Raw genomic sequence first — 21,903 nt, 5'->3', positions numbered from 1 at the left:
CGCCCCCCCCCCCCACTCGATCTGGCTTAGACTAGCAGTGGCTGAAAACTGTTGGTATCTAGTGGCTAATATAGGATCTCTGTCATGTTCCCATTGGGAAAGCGTTTGTATGCCAAAAGCGCTATTCAAAATTATACCTTGTTCTTTTACATGTAATTATTCTGCCATAAGCAGTGCAACAGCTGTCAGCCTTATTAACACGCAGGCCCAAGGCAGTTAGGGAAATGCCCCTCCCATCTGCAGAACAGAACACTTTAACCTTAACAAGGCTGCTAGAGGGACACCCCTGGAAACGGAAAGGCTCTGTGTCTCATACCCCTTAAAATCTGCTTTGCTGCCACCTTCTTTCTCAAGAATGAGTTTAAACACTCCTTCATTAGGTCTCTCTACTACAGATCAATTTTCCAGACATTTTAACCTGTATTTCACATCTATAAGAAACTTCTTCCCATAAGTCTCCAAAAAATGACTGTTTAAAGCAAACCAAAATGAAACATATAGAAACATATTTGTGTATTAATCCAAGGGTTGAATCTTTACATGCCTGGCTTTATCAAATGTTATTCTTTTGCTGCAAGTTGTATGACTCTGCTTTGCTCCCTGTCAGGGCAACAAAATCCAACTGACCTCCTGCCTTCTATTCCTGAGCATCTCCCGAGCAGCAGCTGCTGGCTACTCACTCCCACCCTTTCTCTAGAGAGAATTTTGCGTAGTTAATTATCCTTTTCATCTCTAAGCTCTAACTCTGAGAGTTTTTTAACTTTTGGTATGTGATTGCCAAGAGCGTCACCTCTGTAGTCCAGCCATTGTTCCCTTGCAGTTGTTTACTGAGATCTCTTGTCTCTGACCATTGTTTAGTTTCCTGTTTGCTCTTCCTAACAGCTCCTTTGAATTCAACCCTCTTTACTCAGAGAGAATAATGTGAAACAAATAAAGTGGAATACAATTACACCAAAAAAAAGAGGAATCTTTTCTTCACTCTCCATGAATGTTCATCAGGACTAAATTCACATATGTAAAGTATGTCATGTTTAGAGAAGTAACAAGCAGAAGGTGAGATGCAAAAGGCAAGTTGTGTATGCGAATTTTCCATCTCGTGGGGCTTTAGAGGTAACTACTCTGCAAGCTGACAAGCTGCTAATGAACAGGACACCCAGGCAGGTGCAAAGATACAAGCCTGATTAGGCCGTTTCCTCAGACTGAAAGATCTACAACCCTTAGATACAGACCACGATTAACTAAAAGCATTAAATCAAATTTTGCAAAAGCCATCATACTTACACTGTCATTGCTTCCTTTGTTGTCCTCGTATTTTGTCTCTATATGAATGGAGAATTTAGGCAAAAATGAACACTGCAACAAAAGAAGAATACATTTGACATTAAAAATATGCCTTGCTTTGTCAGCTGACATATTCAGTACATCCTGTTTGGTATCAGCTTTCTTATTTTTTTCAGATTACTTCAAGAAAAAGAGTAAAGGTACACAGAACATAAGAGTGAAGGTTTTTATGATTCTGGAGGGGTGTAGAGATTCTATCTAAAAGTTGAATACTATAATGAAGGTATAAATAAATTAGTATAAGTACTCTGGAATAACTAGATACAATAGTTTTCATGCTCACTATGCACAAGAGTACAAATGCCCTGAATGTCTTGTTATAAATTCAGTTCACTAAGATCTCGAGAGCAACTAGATATTTGTCATCATGCATCGGTCTATCCTCCATATAAAATCATCCAAGGATACTTCACTCGCTGCAGGTGCTAACCAAATAGACAACCATGCTTTGATGTGTGAGGGCTTTTTTAAATTTTCAGTGAGAAATGAATTAAAGCATAATCTCCTGTTAATGAAATTAAGATGGATTATGAGCTGCTGTGGAAATTCCTTTATGCTAAACCCAAATCAATCTTTGGATAATAATGCAAGAAAATTAAGAATGCACGAACTTTTTTCTATTAAATGTAATTTTTCTCTATTTTATATGGGAATAAATTTATTTTTCTTTGGATTGCTTAATTTAGTTGGCTTATCAAGACTAGAATTTATTATACTAGGTAACATAATTCCAGTGGAAAAACTATTTCTAATATCTTTTATTTAGCATTTCACCATTCTTTCAAAACAACTTTTCAGATATGCAGATAGAGTAGCTGTCTAACAAACTCTGAAGGATACTAGTTCAGCATCTTCACTATTAGTCATCAAGTCTTTTCTTGCCCTAACTGCCAGTGAAACTGAAGTGCTGGTTCCTTGTATGATGCATCACTAATACCCTGTGGCAAAGTGTCTTTGTGAAGACTACGACTATTTAATGTGCTGTACATACAGATTATCTAATGAGGACATTATGATGCCTCAGTGTTCACATTGCTGTGGGTCCAAGTTTGGACTTGATAAAATTCAGAGAGTTCTTCTAAGGGAGGGGCTGATGACTAAGAAAAAAGGTGATTTAGAAGGCCAGGTGTAGTGCAACAGAATGGAAATGAGAAGCCAGCTCCTTTGAGACTGCAGAAAATATATTCCTGATTCCATGGATATTGCTCAACAAGTCATTGTTCAATCTTCTGATCACTGGATATCTAGTATTCAATAAGCACATCTAGAATCAATCCTTGTTGAAAAAACAAGTGAGAAGGTTGTGCCAGAATAAGGTTGTGGTGCCATGGAAGGCTTCTGGTCAAACTGTCTTCCTATTAACATAACAAAATACTCCCATGTAACACGTTGGTGCTGCAGATGCCCAGATTGCACAGGCTTCTCTTCAGACCTTACAAATGTTTTGCCTTTTATTAAAGATTTCTGTGGAGTAGCACATTTATGAGTTTCAATCCAATCTGAACTGTAACTAGCTCTCAGCTATGCAATTTGTTCACTGAGTGAATATGTGGGAGGCAAAAAACCCCCCAAAATCAGCAGTATGTGAAGTGCAGGATGGGGCAAGTTCAATGACAGATCTGCTAGCTCCTACTACCTATATTTTGTGGGCAATTAAACATTTGCTATGTATACATGTCAGGATGTGCCATCTGAAAATATACACTATTTATAAGCAGTCTATCAGAACTGGGGATCTTGTAACACAAATTAACACCAAAAAAAATCCAGATATTCTCCCAATTGAGGTTTCACCATGTATCTCAGTATGTTGCTCCTATTCTGGCAGACATCCAAAGGCATCTGCAAACAAAAGCCTTGTCAAACAGTAGGCACTACAGTGAAAGAAGTTTAAAAAAAAAAAAAAAAGGAAAAAAGCGCCAAGATTTGTCATAAGGTTGTAATTTGTATCTCCAAAATTATCCAAAAGGTGGAATGAGTATCCTTGAACTATATAAATGTTAGTTGGAAACAGATATGAATAAAAGGGGTTAATTAAAAGAATTCTATAATCAAATGTTCATAGAGTAAGAACAGTTATAAATGTGATGTTACAAAGAATAGGGAACAACCCAGGATACACGGGAATGCCAGCATGTCCTAAAACAACATTTGATGTCACTCAGAGGATTTGTATTCAAACAGCATAAACCAACAGTCTAGTTGTTTTCTGTGTTTGCAGAAGACCATGGAGGGTTGAAAAGTAAATTACTGCTGGAGGTGGATTATGAAAAGCAAATTTTTAAAAAATGTGTAACTTAACGACAGACATCTTCTACTGCAGTTTTTAGAGCATTTGGAAAATAACTACAGTGGTGCTAGAGTGGTAAAAACAAGGGTTATTGATCTCCAAAATTTAGTATATGGCAGCCTTGTATTTTACAAAGATGTGTAACTACAGGGGTCACAGTCCAGGTGTACAGAGCTCTTATTGACAACAACCTAGACCTCTGCATATGGGTATCCAGTGGGAAAGCATCCTTGAGGAAATGAGAGGAGACTGCCAATGAATAGTTTGTTTTATCAGCAGTTACTAGTACTGCTTACTGACTGCAGTAACTGGCACTGCACTACTGAGGACCCAATGCTTAGGTCTGAATAACAGCTTTTAGAAACATTTTCATTGAAAATGGTAGAGATGCATGCTATACTATCTACGATATACTAATTGTTTAGAACGGTGATTAGGGAAAACAGAGTTTACTACCATCGTGTCTGCATATTTCAAGGTTACTGCTCTAGGCCATGTTTTACTTCACACACACTAACATGTAAGTATCTACCCTTTTGATTTGAGAACTGAAATTTAATTTTCTTTGCTACACAACTAAACAAAATCAACATTCCCTAAATAAAATCTAGCAATTGAGAAAAACAGAAAACAGAATGACATCAATGATCTATCACTAGTGGAAGGGTCATCAAGACTATAATGCTTGAGGAGATTGAGTAGCTAGGTCAGAGCTTTCTGAGTTTGCAAACTTTTAAGTTTTACAGTCTGAGTCTAGTGGTGTGTCGGAAGCCTCAGTGGCTCCAGAAACTGCTCTGTCTATGCTGACCTTAAGGGCTCTGGGCAGTGCAGTTCTCTCAGCTCTTTTCAGTAGTAGCAGGGTCTACCACAGGACTTGGTGCTGCTCTCATGGTCCCATTCTCAGGTTTGGAAACTCCATTAACAGAAGGAATTTCAGGATAGCATGTTCCACCTTTACAGCTACAAAGCTAACACCCTTCCAAAGCAGTTCCTTATCCCTGGTTCTGATTAGTTTCTTTACTTATGATCTAATTATAGAAATTTAGGAGTTGCTGGATGGAGTACCTTTTTCAATACTCAAAACCATTTTTCTTTATCAAAATAGTTGCTTTTAGGTCACAGTTTCAGGTACAGCAGGGGATAAAAATGCAAAATAAGAAAAACCTTTCTGCTGTTGATTTGAAGCATGGCTACAGTTTCAGAGAAAATTTTGAATAAAGCCAAATGCTAGATTTTGGTTTTACCTTGCTATTAAAAAATATCTGCTATGTTCAATCACTGCCTAGAGTTTACCAGCAATGAGTCAGATCATGACACTTTGAAATGCAGCCATTTCATATATTGAACTTAAAGCTGTGTAAAGCCGCCTGTAGCAGTTCAGCAAGCCACTGCTTGAACCTAGTTGTTTCCTGTGACCCAGAATCTAATTAAAAAAAGAGATCTTCTAACCTTGTATTTAAAAAAAAAAAAAAAATTAAGAAAAGACTAGGGATCTTCAGAGTATTACAGAAGAATTCTAAGCGCCATTTACCTCAAGCCACCTCATTAGAGAGCAGAAAGTCATTTTCTGCACAAAGCTATCAGAAGTCAACCTCCCTGTGTATTTACGATAAAGGCAAGGACTATAACAATCTAATTTGAGATTATAAATGGTAACATGAATTTACCCCCAATGAAAACTAAAATTTACCAAAAAGTACTCCATTGCAAATACATCTCTCAGAAACTCAACTGACTGGCAACCACTGTTTTAGCAGCTGTGGGGGGTCTCACTGGCTTTCAGGAACACTTAGCAGGGTCCAGATTTTTGAACATTTCACAGAATGTGTCTCATGATTCATCAGCTGCACTCTGACTAATTGGCAGAGGGCTCTGGCAGAACCAGAAAGCTGTTTATGCATCATTCAAAAGACTTTATTATTCATCATGCAAAAAGTTGTTGGGTTTTTTTCCCCTCCTTAAGCGGCTGTGTATTTACTTAGCTGGGGATTAAAAGTGTTATGCAACAGCCAGAATCAAACTTGGTAGTGAATGGTAGGTAATAAACCTTTTAGTAGATTTTTTTTTTTCTTTTTTTTTTTTTCCCCCCAAGCACCACTCCCTTTCTGCTCTGTCTCCCCCGGGGTGTGTTCTTCCAGCACAAACCTGGCAGCCGATCGATACACTGAGCACAGGCAGGAAGGCACATGGCCCTGCTTCCAGTTTTCCATTTCACTATCTCTACAGCTTGCAAGGTTCCTCTTTGAAAAAAACAGTGGCAAATTGAATCTTTAACTCAAAATTAGACTTAAGTTCTACATAATAGGACACAATCTTCAGAGTTCTAGTGTCTTCAATGATAAGGTTTCTTTGTGTAAAGCTCTCAAAGGAGATGTCTTTTATATTGTCACCTCCAGATTTTTTAGATGTGTTATAAACTCTTAAAAACCGTTATAATCCAGCACACTTGAGACACTCTAAAACCAATAAGGAGAATATTTGGGGTTTTTTGTTTGTTTGTTTTCTTAAACTTTCTATATTTGGCACCCCTTTTGTAAGAACCAGGAGAGGTTTAAGGCTCAAAAGAATAACCAGTGAAATAACGGCAGCCTGCAATAGTAATTGCCACACATAAGCATGCATATCTCCAGATTAAAATAAAGTGAAATGAAAGCAGCATACGGAAAACACAGACCGCAGTTGCATTTTCAATTCAGTACAGATAACCTCTTGAAAAACGAAAGGCCTATTTTTAGCATGATGATTGATTAGTGTTGCCATAGCAATAAGCAACACTTACAAGAACAGGGTAGAACTTAAGTATGCCAAAACACTTGCCAAAGTCTTAAAGAGACAGTCAAACACATATGGGGTTTTAGAATCGTTTTATGGAGAGGACTGTAAAACTAACCTTTGCATAGTAATTACACCCAAGGTGGCTGCAGGAATTACTATAATTACCAGCAAATATGCTGGACAGAGGGTACAGAAAGGTTTCTTTACCATCTGTAATCTGCGTTGTATGAGTGCGTACTATTTCATCAATACCGTTTTAGCTAGTTTCATTTTCCATTTGGATTCTTTCTGCAGAATGTTCAAAGAACTGCTGGGGACCTCATCATTGCACTTCACTTCTCCTGCTCTTTGTGAATATTTATCCACAATCCTTGGGAGTTATTTTTGTACAGTAAAAATTAATCCCACGTTTTTATCATACCCCCATAAATCTTAATATAAAGCCTGGCGAGGCAGACATTTCATGTAAATGTTCTCTCTGATCTCCTATCACTTTATAGACTGATTTTTATTTTTTTTTTAATATGGTCGCATATGCATTATTTTGGCAACACAGGTGGAACAATCTCCATGGAGCCTAGAGGTAAAGAACACCGTAACTGCTACAATGAGGTAAGACTGGGCCAAGCAAAATTAGTTGTTTTTTTTTAATACGGTAACTTCTGGATACCACATTCTTTGAATTCAAAATTTTTGAGCACTGTTTTGATAGTCAGTGAGTAACAACAGCATTTCTTTATTGAACTTCAAAAACCTGGAGAAGGCAAATGGAGTGCCTACTTCTAAATAGACAAAAGGGAAGTGGGGACTATGGGGCAGTGGAAGATCCCTAGACTTACTGAGGCAGGAGGGAATGGCTAGGACAGCAAGGGCCAAGGAGGGAAAACAGGCAGGCACACACAGCAGCCCTGGAAAATGCCACAGGGCATTTATAAACAAGCAGGATGGATGGAATGGGAGGAGGGATGTAACATGGGTTCTATGTTCTACCAATGCCTCTAGACAATGGCAAGGACAGAACAGAGAGACCTGGATATGGGAGAAAAATCAAAATCCCACCTGGATATGGATAAACAAGATGTCATCTCTACAGTTTATATGCAAGAAGATATATGAAGATAATATAGTGATGTCTCTACAGCATATTTCAAATGACAATATTTCCTTCAGCTATTTACAGAAAGAATAAAGATAATTTCTTTAATTGAATACTCAAAGTTTTCTGGAAAATGGCCACCATGTTACTGATGACCTTCACAATACTCCAGACAGCACTGCATGTGAGCGCACAGAGCTGAGCTGCTATATGGTAACAGGTTATTTACTACACAAGCTAGCATCAATCAGGATGACAAAGTCAGAAGAGAATAGACGGAAAGGGCTGGGCAGGGTGATGGCAGAATTTGGAAGATGTGACTCAATGAGAGGGAGGAGAATTTGGAAAGCAAGATAAGCACAGGAAGGTGGCAAAGGGCAGAAAAAGTGCTGTTGAGCGGAAAGAGTAAGAACAATGCAAAAAAAGAGGCTTGAAAATAAGCAAGGGAGTTAAACTCTCATAACCAAGGTCAGAAAGAAAACCACTATTTGTTTGTATTGCATACAGTAACTGGCAACAGTCGACTAACAAGTTGCCTCTAACCACTATGAAACTCAGCTGGTTTTGCCTTCCCTTAGGATCTCCTCCTTCAATATATGGCAACAGTAATCTGTTTATTGAGGAAGAATGGAAGCGAGAAGCAGCATGCACAAGTGAAAAACGACAGTCCCATCAGAATCAGAGAGGGGTCTGGATTGCTTTATAGTAAGCCAGTGGTGGAAAAAGGGAATTATCCCAAGCAGTTTGATCTACTCTGTTTCAATGGGATTAAGCTATTAAATGAGAATACAGGTTTGCAGCTTTCTAAATATATATTATTTGTTTCTTATAAATACTACAGAGGTCCTTCCCTTTGCTAGAATCTCAAAAGGAACCAAGTATGTGTTTTACTGGAGTAACGTCACCAGTTAGCCTGTCTTCTGGGTTGGGGGGTGAGAGGGGAGGAATTTGGGTAGTAACTTTGTATTAGGCTTTAATCCTGCAATACAGATTCTGTTGCATTTTTGATGCAGACTCTTCATATATTCAAGCTGCAGAAAAGTTTGTGCACTGAAGGATGATGAGTTACATCCAAATTTCAAGCACTGGTAATCAGATAAAGAGAACACAGGAAAAAGCCTCTACAGATTCCTTGCAATGTTTATGTGAAACAACTTTTTTTTTTTTTCCCTTTCTCAAGTCATCTCATTATAAAAATAACAATTACAAAAACATTCCTTCCAGATAATTTACTTCATGGATAAACTGGCAGCTGACTAAGTGAAGCACATAACATGCCTGTTCTCAAAAGTACTCAGAAACCAGCAGGTCAATAATGGAACGTTTAGCAACCATCACTCTGGGGCCTTGACACATACCAGATGAAATAATTTTATTTGCCTCAGTCATTTGCTGTAGAAGAATTAGTATCATTGTGATACATCATCAAAAGAATTGTTGCCTCCTGCTTTCTGTTCCATAACTGTTTTTCATCAATATTCTGAATTTATATCTTATTCCTAAGTTAATTTGAGACATTGGCAGGTTGAAAGAATGCTCTTCCTCCTTGCAGAGAGTAAAACATGCCATTTTTAGTACTTATTTTGCTTTATATACTTATAATTGTGAAACTAACAGTTGGCCATAAATTATGCATAAAAAAAAATTATCCAGCTGTTTTTAAATTTCAGCCCCGGAACTGAAATATTGCTAACAACACTGAAGCTGTTCAGATCAGACAGCAAAACTATTTGAAATTATCCCTGGTACTTGAACTGCACCTTCAAACTCATAAGAGCTTGCTTAAATTCTGTTTGTATTTTTCCTAACCTCTCTGTACTCCAGTTTGATAGCTAGACTTTGTTAGGCTCATTTTCAGTGTACTTTGATCATACAAGTTTTTTGTACCATGGTTTAGTCACCATACATTTGTGATCGGATTATTTGTTTGCTTGAGGCACCTCTCTTTCTGTCCAGAATCTCAACTGTCACTTGAACAGGTCAAATGGGTATTTGCTCTGTGCTGCTTATTGTGTAACAATATCCTGATGCAGGTAAAGAAACTTAGTTCTACGCAATCCTTTTTCATTTGGTTTGCAACAGAGACAGGTTTGCTTTCTAGTTAATTATTTCTAATCTAGCTGGACAACCTCAGAAAGAAAAATAGAAAGCCTCCTGAAAGTTCAGTCATTCTTGTCCACATATCTAAGAACAGCATAAATATTTTTACACTAAAGATACGTATTTGCAAATGCTGTGATAAGCTGGCACATAGGGGTTTGCTAAGAACTGCAAGGCATCTTTCCTCCATTCTCCAAGGTGAAAAAGACTCCAGCCTGTGACTAGCAAAGGAATTCTTTCTAAAAGCCAGCAGCTAGCAATACCCATTCCCCAACAGCACGGGTAGCTTGACAGGAGGCACTCACCAGTACCCAAAACCTGTAATCACTCATAGAGCAGAATCCCTAGGAGTTACTTCTATAGGGCTCCCTTTTAGCGCTATCCTAAATATGGTATCCCAAATTTATGAGCTAAGCATCAACCTAATCACAATATTAAATTAACTTGTAAATAAAAATTAAACATTTATTTTAGCAAGCTATCTTGTCAGGTTTCTAATTACGAGATCAAACACAAAGCAACTCCTGTTCTAAGTTTAAGAGGCTTTGTCACATACAGCTGTTAAGTAATGCCCCAGCCACTAAAACAAGGGTTTGAACTTTATAGGAGTGTCTTACTCTCTAAATAGTACCCCCGAATCTGGATGACTTCCTTTGGCTTCAGCGTCGAAAGTATTTTTTTCTATTTCCTCCTCCCTCTCAATGTCAGCAGGAAGCTTGCAAGGATTAGCTCAAGCTTTGATAGAGCATTTCGTGGGATATTACCCATGTCTCATCTTCCTGATAGGAAGTCTTTTGTATTGCAGTTTTAATGAGGCCCTCCTCCACAAACAGCATAGCAGACATTTTAAAGTGCTCTCCTGACATTACAATATTTCACATATTACACACCACAAAAGTATCATTTGTGCAATAGTTCTGTTAAGCTCATTATCTTCAGTGTGTCATTTGCTTTACATATTATTAATATGGTTGTCGAGAGTTGGTAGTAGACCTGCTGTTTGCTGTCAAATTTAGGGGTTTGCTGTGTAACAAATACCATTCCTTAAAGCAGATGCCATCATAACGGGATCCAGATTATAGAGTACTAACATCACGACACTAATTTCCATTCCTGTTTTCATGCATCCAATCAACTCTTGGCTTTTTATACTACCACCGCAGAGAACAATATTCTGGAAATTATTTTCAATGACTGGCGAGCTTTTTTTTCTTAGAAAATGTCCTAATTTCAGGTCCTTAAGGAGGTCATATTTATGAAATTCATAATATTTCACAGGAAAACCAGATTGATGAAATTATTCTGCATTCAATCTCTGAATGCTAGTGTATGTGCTTGAATGCAATTTGTCAACAGCCTTCATATCTTACAACTGATAAACCTTAAGACTATCAGCAAGATTCAGTCTGTTGTTCACATCGTCTTCCAAATCACTAACATACTCTGAAACAACACTACTGAGCCTTTAAGGTCCTTGCTCTTTATTTAGAGTGGAACTTACGAGGTTAAGTAAGGTGTGAATATACTACATAGCAGTATGTACTTGACTCGGTAAGATCATGCCTTATTTATCCAATTATTGGCCTGCATTTAGAATCAGTTTTCTTTGAAATGAGGCTCAATTTAGTTCTTAGGATGTCCCACAGACCCTTTGGAGGGAATTTACTATCTTTAGGAAAAGGGTTTCCAAGCTTGGGCAATGTCTGTGGGTTTATTCTTTCTTTCAGAATTCTCTAATGAATATAGAAGATAAAAATTTAGAAAAATATTCCAGACAAGGATAGGAGTTATTCCCAGTGGTATATTTAAAATTTTTGTTCTACATTCAACAGTTTGAGGCAAAGGCACTTTCTCTATTTGTCTTGAAGATAATTTCATAGTCTATCAGCTCCATTAAAATATATTTTAGATTTTTGTCTGAAGTACAGTTTCCTTAATCTCATCCCAATATTTCTAGTTCTGTTTCCTTGCACCATGGTGAGTAATTAGTCCCCAACTCCCATAGGCAGTTATACTGTCACTTAGCGACTGTTTTGCCTACCTTCTACATTTGTAGATTGATGTAATTTTTCTTTACAAGTCTCTTCAACCCTGGAATCGTTTTTGCTGATGCTCTTGAACATCTCTGTAGCTGTATACCTTCTACACACCTTCACTGAAATGTGTTCCAGGTGTTGTCTCATCAGATTAGATAAAGATCACCTCCTTATTCAAATTCTGTGAGTATAGCATTGTTGTTTTGTTTGGTTTTGATAATGTATTGTGTTTCAAATTCAGACATATATTTCTGTCTGCTACCATCCCTTTAATCATTCCTACTTGTCTCTTTCACAGTTAAAGAAAAAAAAAAACCACATAAAAAAATTCAAATAGACTTTCAGTAAAAGAAAATATGCAACAGAGTGTAAGTAACAGATATCAATACAACAAAGCACATGTCATCTTCCCAGCCTAAGATTAAACCTGCTATCAAAGGGTAAATCCTTAATTAATGTAAACTGTGATAGGCCTCACTGAAGATATCTTCCAACAACAATAGCTGAGATTTTTGCCCCTTCATTACTACTGTCCATTATGCAACATTCAGGTTTCCTCTGACAATCAAATGAATTTTAAACATTAAAGAAAGAAGAATATAATAAGCATCTACAGTACATATTGAAACGCAGGTTTTGGTACTTTGGATTTTCAAACCTGGTCATCACCGTTTCAACTCTAAGTCTTCAGCTTTCAGATCTGAGCCTTTAAATCCCTTTATTTTTTTCTCTTTCATATTTATCACATTAAAATCTTTTTCCTCTCCGTATGCTTTACTGGTTTTAAAAAAATCCGCACAAATATTTTAAACACTGCAGAGTTAAAAAAAACAAGTAATTTATGTTTTATCTGCAGCCAGAAGTTCAAACTAAATCAAGGCAGGAGTTTCTGAAAGGTCCCTTCACCTGGAACTTCCTCATCTTCTCCTCCTCATCTTCCAAAGGTTGCTGAAAACTGTATATTATTGAGGCCAGCACATTTAAAACAATTTTTCTCATGATTTATGTGCTATATTTTGCCTTAGCTCTGCTAGAGGGAATAGTTGATTTTTCTGGGCACTATGCCCAGATTATGTTTAGTTTTGTCTACAGATTGTACAGTTTCCCAGATACTATACCAGAGACGAGCATTTTATAAGTTAATAAAACAATAAATAAAATAAAATCTGTTCTCATGTCTCAACGTAATAACTGGAACCTTAAAAGCCTTGCCCTGTTTTATAGAAGCTTCTCTTTGTTACAGTCAGTAACTAAAAATATATCAAGTTATTCTGAAGTGATAAAAAAATAAGGTAAATAATTTATAGGATCCCCACAGAAAAACTTCAAATTTAACCTTAAATTTCTTAAACAAATAGCTAAAATAAAGTTCCACTATTGAATGCATTAAGTATTAGTTATATTAAGAAGGATCAGTTTGGATTCCACTACTATATTTCACATAATTATTCTATTTTTAGAATAAAAAGAGGAAGAAAAACTACATATTAGTTATATTAAGAAGGATCAGTTTGGATTCCACTACTATATTTCACATATTTATTCTATTTTTAGAATAAAAAGAAGAAAAACTTACTGTGTATTCTGATTTCCAATTGTCCATTTGTAAAAAAAAGAATGATGAGGGAAAAGAAAAAAAAAAGAAATGTGAAATAAAACAATGATGCAAGATCTTTAGAGTAAACATACATTAATAATTAAAAAAAATTGTGTCAGATAAACTGCTGATTTATATTTGACTAAATCTATGTGACAATAAAGGGTACAAGTCAGCCCAGAATCTAAGCACCTGATGTTTTCTTTGCAAGGAAGAAATTGCATAGATACGACACTCTAGTTTTTACCTATCCATAGTCTATAATCTTTATTTCCTGATATCAGTCAATATAAGATGGAAAAATACATGCAGTTCAGCAGTTGTTGTTAAAGAAACTTGCTATCTGTGGCTCCATATGTAACTTGGAGCTTCTGAAGATAGGCTAAACTATCCAAAAAGTACAAGTCAGTAATAATTTCTGGTTTATTCCTTACCTGTGATTGTATAAGGATAATAATTCCAAGCCTTCTCTGTAACATAAAATATTTTGGGAACAACTGCTCTAGCCCAGCTAGGCAATTTGCTGAAAATAAAAGGAAAAAATAAAATTAGAATGTATTGTGACTTATGAGTATTGCAGAAAAGAAGATACTTCCAAACGTGCTCATAATTTGACAGGTGTTTCACAGGATACAGCAATACCTGGATTCACAACAGTATTTTCCTGTCATGACTGTACATTCTTTCTCAGCTTTCTGCCCAAACAGATAAAAAACCAAGTCTGTCTGTTCCCCTCTCAAAGTGAGCACTGGTGCCAGTGCAATAACCTCTGATCAGATTAAATTGGTTTGATTTTAAAAATTTACGGCCTGAAACCTTTGGTCATAGATGAATTCAGCAGGTTAGACCATACAAGGTGTAACTGTGTCACAGTATCCTTAACCACAGGGAGGCACTCTCTAACAAGAGGTCCTGAGTAAAGATGTGATTTCAGTCCACTTTGATCCCAATTCCATTATTTCTTCTTGGAGAGTATTTCTTCTTCCTCCATATTCTCTGCTGGCACCGAAACCCTTACGTTCAACTTGCCTAGCACGCAGTTCTTTCCGCACTACCAACACCAACTCCTGAGTAGGAAGCTTTTATGTTAAAATTAACAAATCACTTGAAACACCTCTGTGAGGCTGGTATGTAGTATTAGTCCCATTTTGCTGATGGGAAAACTAAAATCACAAAAGTGAAGAGAATTAATAGAACTTATGTCATAGCTCAGAGCTCAATCTGTCAAAAGAACTTACCAACACGGTGGTACAACATCAGTAGAATAAGAAATGAAAGACATGAATACAGCACATGGAAAGATCATTAAAGGGTAATTAAATAATATTATGGAAGAGTGGAAGCATTTTCTTTACCACGGATCTTGGGTCTCATTTCCAGAACTCTGGTCACACAGATTACCAAAGAAGTGATGAACAAACATACATTTTAGAAAGGCAAGTTCATGACAATTCTATCTTTCAACACTTTCTTAATGACATCAATTATAATCACTGAAGCTGCCAGGAACAAAGATGCAGTACTAGTCACTCAAAGGAAGGCAGACCCAGTTAAAATTGTGTTAGTCTGGCAATGTGTCGAGCAGATCATCCAGCCTAAGACTGAATCTTTACTGAACTAAAGTAGATGCTTTCAAACCTCAATTTTCCAACTGTAAATGTTTGAAACAGTCATGTTTAGATAACTGTATGCAGAAAGTAAATTAACTTTCTATATTTGCAAATTTCTGAAGCAAATACAGAGTTTGGATCATTTAGGCTTATTTAACCATGATCCTGTTACATATAAATATTTTATTTGTCCAGAGGCAAAATGTAGACCTTAGCACATTATCTAAAGATTCAAAGTCAAGTGCATTGACTTTGTTCTTTGATGACATTGCTCAAAACCAGATTATTTTCTTTACATAAACCTTTCTTGTGTACAGTCTTTTAAGCAGCATTTTACATACTGCATAATAGACTTCACTGTATCAGATCTTTTGTTTACTTTGTCAGCCTCTGTCAGTGTCTTTTTAGGACTATCTCTCTGCTCCCTCCCTTACCCCTGCTAAACTTTACTCTGATGCCTAAACATTAAGTACCAGAGGATGCAGACTTTCAGCTTCTGAAAACAATGCTCCAGCAGGAGAGCAGAGGCAGGAAACAATTCTGAATATAACTCAGGCTTACACTGGCACTAGAAAATTTTACTAGTAATGTCTTTGTTAATGTACAGCTGCTCATTTTGCACTTTTTTTTGTTATTGTTGTTGTTTTTAGCATATTTGCCTGTCTACCTATCTTCGCTGGTACAGCACATCTCCAAAACAAATAATTTTATGAGCAAAACACACATTATACTCAGAGTTGCCAGCAAGTCACAGTCCTAGACACACATGAATTTTTCCAAGGGTCCACTCAGAGAAAGAAAATATAATATTTCTATTTTAGCAGCACAGGTATCTGTGGATCACTTTATCTTTTTTTTTTTCTTTTTTTTTTAAAATGTTTTTTTTATTTCTTCCTTCCCCAGATGAAGTTCAGTCTTTCAGCAGATAGGGAGGAAGTGTTTCTTAATGGCAGTCCAGCTGAAACCACTGGTACACAAGAAGACCCTCTGCAAGAATTAAAGTATTAGCAGGCAAGAAAAGATAAATTAAAATAATGCACAAATCTTTCCAAGAAACCATCACTGAAATATATAAGATCAAATTTCTTCAGGAGAGATCAGTCCAGAGCAAAATGAAGTGAAGCAAAGATAGCAAGTTTATTAGGGCGGTGAACCCTGGAAGAAGAAAAGATGAGGGAGAGAACTGTGCAGGTGTAAGGAGTCCTGTTCCTCAAGGAAGGCAGGCAGAGGAGAAGTTTTCAGCACATCTTGTATGTCAGCATGTCTCCATGAGTGAAGTCTTCCAGAGAGATCCATAGTTGCCTGAAAAGCAGCTGATCGTTTCCACAAAGCTTTAATCGTACTGCAGTATCTGGTGGTGGTGTGAACCAAAACCAGATTCAAGTAGCAAATCTAGTGATGATTATCAAGGAGTATTCATAATTATCATTAAACTCAGTGAGTCTGACTTCAAACATCTGCCATAGCTTTAGGTAAACTTCCCAAGCTGTTGTAGCATGCAGATCATCTTTGTCAATGTTCATACCCTTCTTTGGGTAAGAGATCCTTTGTTCTATTACCTGCACTACCATGCTTCCTAAGTATGTCTTGTACATGCCTTCTATGACACAGTCCTTGAGGTTATTCTGAATTACCCTAAAGTGGTAATTCTGAGTATGCTCTTCAGTGCTTAAAGCCTTATCTCTTTGTAACATGAAAGAAAGAAATATCCAGAAACATTAAAAAACCCACCACTTCTGGGAGCTCTACAACAGGAACACATTTATTGATTTTTCCCAAGTCCTGTATCTAGCCTGTGAAAGAACAGAGTTACAATCACAATAATATTAAATGTTGGCAAGATACGTATCATTGGAGTTGTGTGTGTGTGTGTGTGCGCAACATTACTAGTGATTCAATTTAGTCTGAGATAAGGTTAGATATGTCAGTTCTGCAGTAGAGGAGTAACTTGCAATGTAGAAGAAATAGCTATAGTGTTTCTATGCCCACTATGAAATGCTGCAGAGTATAAGTTTAATAAAACAAAACAGGCCCAGGGGAATAGAAGAACTTCAGAAAAGCAGTGATATTCGTTATTAGATCAGCAGTAGTAAAAATGGGAACAGATTGAGCAATATATTTCATAGGACACAAACATACATATAAAAACATCTCTGGCCTGTGAGTGTGGAGGCATTGATCCCCAGCAGTATAATTTCACCACAGGAAGAGACACATATTTCACTTTAAGAAATGATGGAACTTCAGGGAAACAAAAGCAATTTTTTCCATCGTGTCTTCAAGCCTGTTATTTTGGTACAGAAGGTCATCATTGTACAAGCCTAATGGTCATTCATAATGTCAATTAACTTTGCTGAAACAAATCTCTTGTCATCAAAAATGGGATACTGGCTTTGTGACATTATTATGAGGTGAGAACCCCTTAAATCATTTCAGTGGTTTGGTTTGGTTTTGGTTTTCTTTGGGGGGGTGGTGGTGGTTGTTTTTGGTTTTTTAGTTTTTTGGCTTTTCCCCTCCCCCAATTTTGGAAAACAAAATGACAAACAGTTAAGTGTAAAAGAAAACAAAAAGTTCTGATTTGCAGTACATCCTTAACTTGAAGTTATAATTCTTTCTCTTGGAAAAGATACTCTAGAAGAAATGACAACAAATCTCTCTACTTCAAGCCACTGATCTATCCCACCTTCCTTCTTCCTGAAGCTACCAGGAAGCAGCACGTATTCATGGAAACACCTTCCACTTGAAACAGAAAGGCTATATTGCCTGGAACGGGTATTCCTTGCAAATTTTTATTACAGCCCATGCTGAGAGAAACAGTTTTATTACACTTGCCTGTTGAGATAGACCCGTTTCTCTGTTAGCTGACCATTGCCATGGTTTGGATCTTCATAGGGTTCATTCTGCACCACTTCCACACCTTCACCTCGGTCACTCTGCTCATGGCTATGCTTGCTTATCATGTACAGCTGTCCAATTCTGTACTGCAAAGCAAAATCAAGAACAATGTATTAGCTTTATGTAATACACGTGTATGCAAAAGCCAATGTCATACAATGATATAGCAGTATGTGCAAATAAAAGGTAGTTCGAGAGTGAAAAACAGTCTTCTGCAGCTTCATTTAGACCTATGAGTTGGGGTCCTCTCATTATCTTATTAAGTCCAGGGCGCCACTTGTGGAAAAAAATAGCAAAAACTATTGTGTGTACAGATGTAAAGAGTCAGGCCAATCCTTTATTTTTAGAGTGTATTTATAAACATATAAGTTAAGAATAAATAAACAATTAGTCTACTGCTTCCACGTGCTGACATGCAAGGGGATTTTAACCAGCAGGTGAACTCTAAACGTTCTGTGGGACACAGGATTCTCCTGTCATGCCAACACGATGCCAAATAATAAAGCCCTGCAAAAAGATTCAGGATAATTATTGCTGATTCACAGAAATAGGAGGACCAGCTCTTAAAAAAAACCCCACGTAGACCCTCAGTCCTTCAAAAAAGAAGTTTGAGATGAGTGATTTAGCAATATTATTAAAATGAATTTAAGCATTTAAATGATCCTTTTTCTATAGGCGCTTGAGTTACTTAGGAAGCCAAAACCCAGGAGGGTTGATACAACATTGCTATCACAGAAAAATAAATTGTTGTACCCACAACTGATTTTTTTCTCAGTATGTCTGCAACTACACCAGGGCTTTTGCCTCCAGAGAAATGTAACAAAAAGTACATCCTTGAACCTTCATCAACAAAGACTTTAGAGTAAAAATTGTACTTTCCCATACATCTTCTGGTCTGAGATTTTATTCTTACGTAAGTCTTTCCCACATTCTTGAATGTAACACGGTTCTTACAACAAACTGTCTTTGGACCTATCCAGTTTTCTCCATTTGGATCCCTCTCTCCCCCAGAGTAATTTATTTAGGCACATACATGCTTATCACTTCAATCATATCAATCACTTCAAATGCAAAGTACAACCTGTTAATTTAGAGAATGGCTGAGCTACTACACAAGCTGCCAAGTACTAGCTCAGCATAAGCAAACAAAAGCATAGTGACAGTCTGACCTCAGAAAACTCTATGAGATTCTTGTGGATATTACATATTATAAACAGCAATCCTATCACATACTTTAAAAAGCCCCAAAAACCCAAATCAAAAGAGCAATTAGCTGGGGGGGAAAAGAAAAAAACAAACCCAAACCATCACAGACCTTATTAACAACTGCCAATAAGACAGTCTTGCTAGAAAAAACGATAAAGAATAGGACTGTGGAAGGCTCCCTACAGAAGTTCATAAATTCCACGTAACTCCATTTCATTGCCCTGCAGCAGGCAGGCCACAAGAAAGTAAGAAATTTAGAACTTGCATCGTGCAGAAACATTTGCTTTGGGGACAGGGATTTCCCTTCTCCTAGCACTGAATGGACACCTCCTCCTTCCTTGACAGCCAAACACTACAACAGTGAAGCAAATGATTTGCATCAAAAAAGTGCCTTTCAGCTGATAATTCCACAGTACTAAAAATGCCTCAAGTTCATAAAAAGGTTCTTTAAGGACAAAAGGGTGCTCTAGGGGAAGGATGATGTACCTTGGATCTATTTTCTTTTCTTCTAATTTAGATCAGAAGAATCCAATTTCAGTGGATTTTTTTCCATTACTTTTCTTCATACATCTCCTCACAGTAAAGAACATAACCCCCTCATAAAACTTCCTGGAACTAGTAAAAAAAAGAGGACTAGGGTCAAAAAAAAACCCAAACAGTTGTCATAAAACTAGCAAATGTCATACGGGTCAGGTCAATTAATTGTATGACCCTTGTAATATTTGAAAAAAATTAGTCAATGTCTACATAAGTGCTAGCTATGCAAATTAGAACTGCCTGGAAATCTCAGTGTTACGCACATCATGTTTCTGCCTCTCCTTTCTACTCATAATTAAGAGAGAATTGATGGCTTTGTTTGTTTAATTAGAATGATCATTCTTTCTCTTCATATCCTATATAACTTTGGAGAATCTACCCTCTCACTACCTAGAAATATTCCCAAGACGTTCACTAAAATGACAAGTAGAATAATGCTATTTAAACAATTTAATGCTGGCACTATCTCCTGCCCATATATTCAGCTTTCCCATCTCTGGTACCTCCTTCACACAAAACGTCTCCATTTAAGACATAAGTCCTAAAATTATTTTTCTTGCTAATCCCGTTATCTACCTTAGTCTCTACTGAATCCTCCTCTTCTCTGTCTCATCATATTTGAACATTTTGTCCTAATCCTCAAGGCTCTGAAGAGTCACAGCCCTCACACATACCTTTTAACTAATTCCATGACAAACTGTCTTCTCTTCTTCACTAACAACAAATGAATGCATTGGTACACAGGCAAGGCAAAGTTTGTGGACAGAGGGAGTATTTCATTTGATCAACTAGTTCAGCTGGAGAAAGGAAAACTTTCAGGAACATGAAGCTGTTCTTCAGTTCTGAAATCAAAGCAACATACTTCAAAGCTGAATACAAGTTGAGAAAAACTGCTTTGCCTTTAATTAGATATATATCAATTAGACCACCTGAGAATAAAGACACTTACTGCCTGTGGAGTGATAAGGATGTTAGAAAAGGGGAAAGGTGATAAGGTGCTTATCTTCTAATGGAAATAAAGAGATCAGTAATTTATAGCCTGCAGAACATGAAAAGGTTAGGTGATGAGAGGAGCGAGGAATTACAATTTGCCATAAAGCCAATATTTCTATTGAGATCTCTATTGAGATTTTTGTTATCCCATAAAGTTATGACTTCTACTTGCCACGGACATGTCTGCAAATACGTTTCATAATTGCACATACTGCTCCATGCTTTGATTTCCTACTTCCATGTAGTCCTTTGCAATGTTGCACTCAGTTTTAAGGGTCAAATACAGATATCTCAGTTTCTGCTGGAAATATTGGCTCAGAAACATCAAGATGAACGTACGTTCACACTGACAACTCACAATGGGGTTTTATAAAGCATTCATTTGCTCCAGCATCATGAATCAGAGATATGCACCTATAACACCACCACATGTTTTGCTAACAGAGATTGTCGTACTTTCATGAACTCATACTACCATTAAACGCTAGCAGAATATCAAATCACAAAGACTGTAAAACAATCTGAGTACATGGTTAAGAGTGGCTAAGCTGCATACCCACCACACTCTTCAGATGGTGATCAGTGGTGTCAAGCAGAAACTGCAGTCAGTGCCTAAAGAAAGGTTCTACTTCTCTGATGAGAGTCAAAAATCACACACGCTCCAGTCATACCTAAGATCTCACAGAAGGTATCCAAGGCAGCTCAGTGTGATGCTTCTCACTTGGAAGATGCTGACGAAAACAGAAGGCACCACAACTGGTCCTGGACAGCTTTTCTGTAGGAATCCTACTGCTAGTTGCCTCTCCCCAGGCAATGACTTTCCATACCTATGGTTCTGACACGGGTCAAGTGGAAATATCCACCTTTCAAAACTACTGAAATGACTGTGCAGTCCTGCTAGAAAGCAGCTGAATTCTGCAAAAGAAATATACTTTTACACCTACTTTAAAGTAGCTAACTTAGCTCTTTTGTGTGCTATTCATTTGTTTTTATTGGGTTTATAAAAATTTTAGTATAACTCTAGAGCAGGATGAAGAAAGAGTTAGCTTCCAAAATTACAGTACTTTACTAAACCAGAGGGTACACAACTATTATTTCAGATAAAATAACTTCTTAAAAAGGGTACGTTTCTATTTACATGACTAAAATCCAAAGCAAAGATGTTTCTTTTAGAACTTGCTGAAATTTAAATGCCTGAAAAAAAAGTCACAGTTTTTTCTAAGTTCCTATCAATATTGTGGAGAAATACCACTTAAGAAACATTTTACAGCAGTAAACAATACTCATTATTCCTGCAAGGGTAAACTGATGTGCCACTATTATTTATGTTGCTCTAGCACAATATGAATTTCCATGTTCTTAGCTGTAAGATAGTTTTCTAAGACAATATACTGTTTCAAGGAAGTCAGTAAAATTTCATGCAGTGA

General features: G+C 37.0%; 1 protein-coding gene across 1 annotated transcript in view; it reads right to left on the bottom strand.

Annotated features, from left to right (window-relative positions):
* Window positions 1-17,822, bottom strand: part of PITPNC1 (phosphatidylinositol transfer protein, cytoplasmic 1) — a 44,707-nt gene extending 26,885 nt beyond the window's left edge. The window contains exons 1-4 of the mRNA XM_009709574.1: window positions 17,678-17,822; window positions 13,670-13,758; window positions 13,215-13,222; window positions 1,282-1,353 (exon numbers count right to left, since the gene is read on the bottom strand). Of these exons, the coding sequence (XP_009707876.1) occupies window positions 1,282-1,353; window positions 13,215-13,222; window positions 13,670-13,758; window positions 17,678-17,805 (297 nt within the window). The 5' untranslated portion in view covers window positions 17,806-17,822. The remainder of the gene's footprint in view (window positions 1-1,281; window positions 1,354-13,214; window positions 13,223-13,669; window positions 13,759-17,677) is intronic.
* Between the last annotated feature and the right edge of the window lie 4,081 nt (window positions 17,823-21,903).

This window comes from Cariama cristata, unplaced genomic scaffold (assembly GCF_000690535.1).
Source record: "Cariama cristata isolate BGI_N322 unplaced genomic scaffold, ASM69053v1 scaffold19000, whole genome shotgun sequence".
In the NCBI taxonomy this organism is placed as follows: domain Eukaryota; kingdom Metazoa; phylum Chordata; class Aves; order Cariamiformes; family Cariamidae; genus Cariama; species Cariama cristata.
The sequence above is the reverse complement of the archived record's forward strand: the minus strand, read 5'-3'. Positions and strand labels throughout refer to the sequence as shown.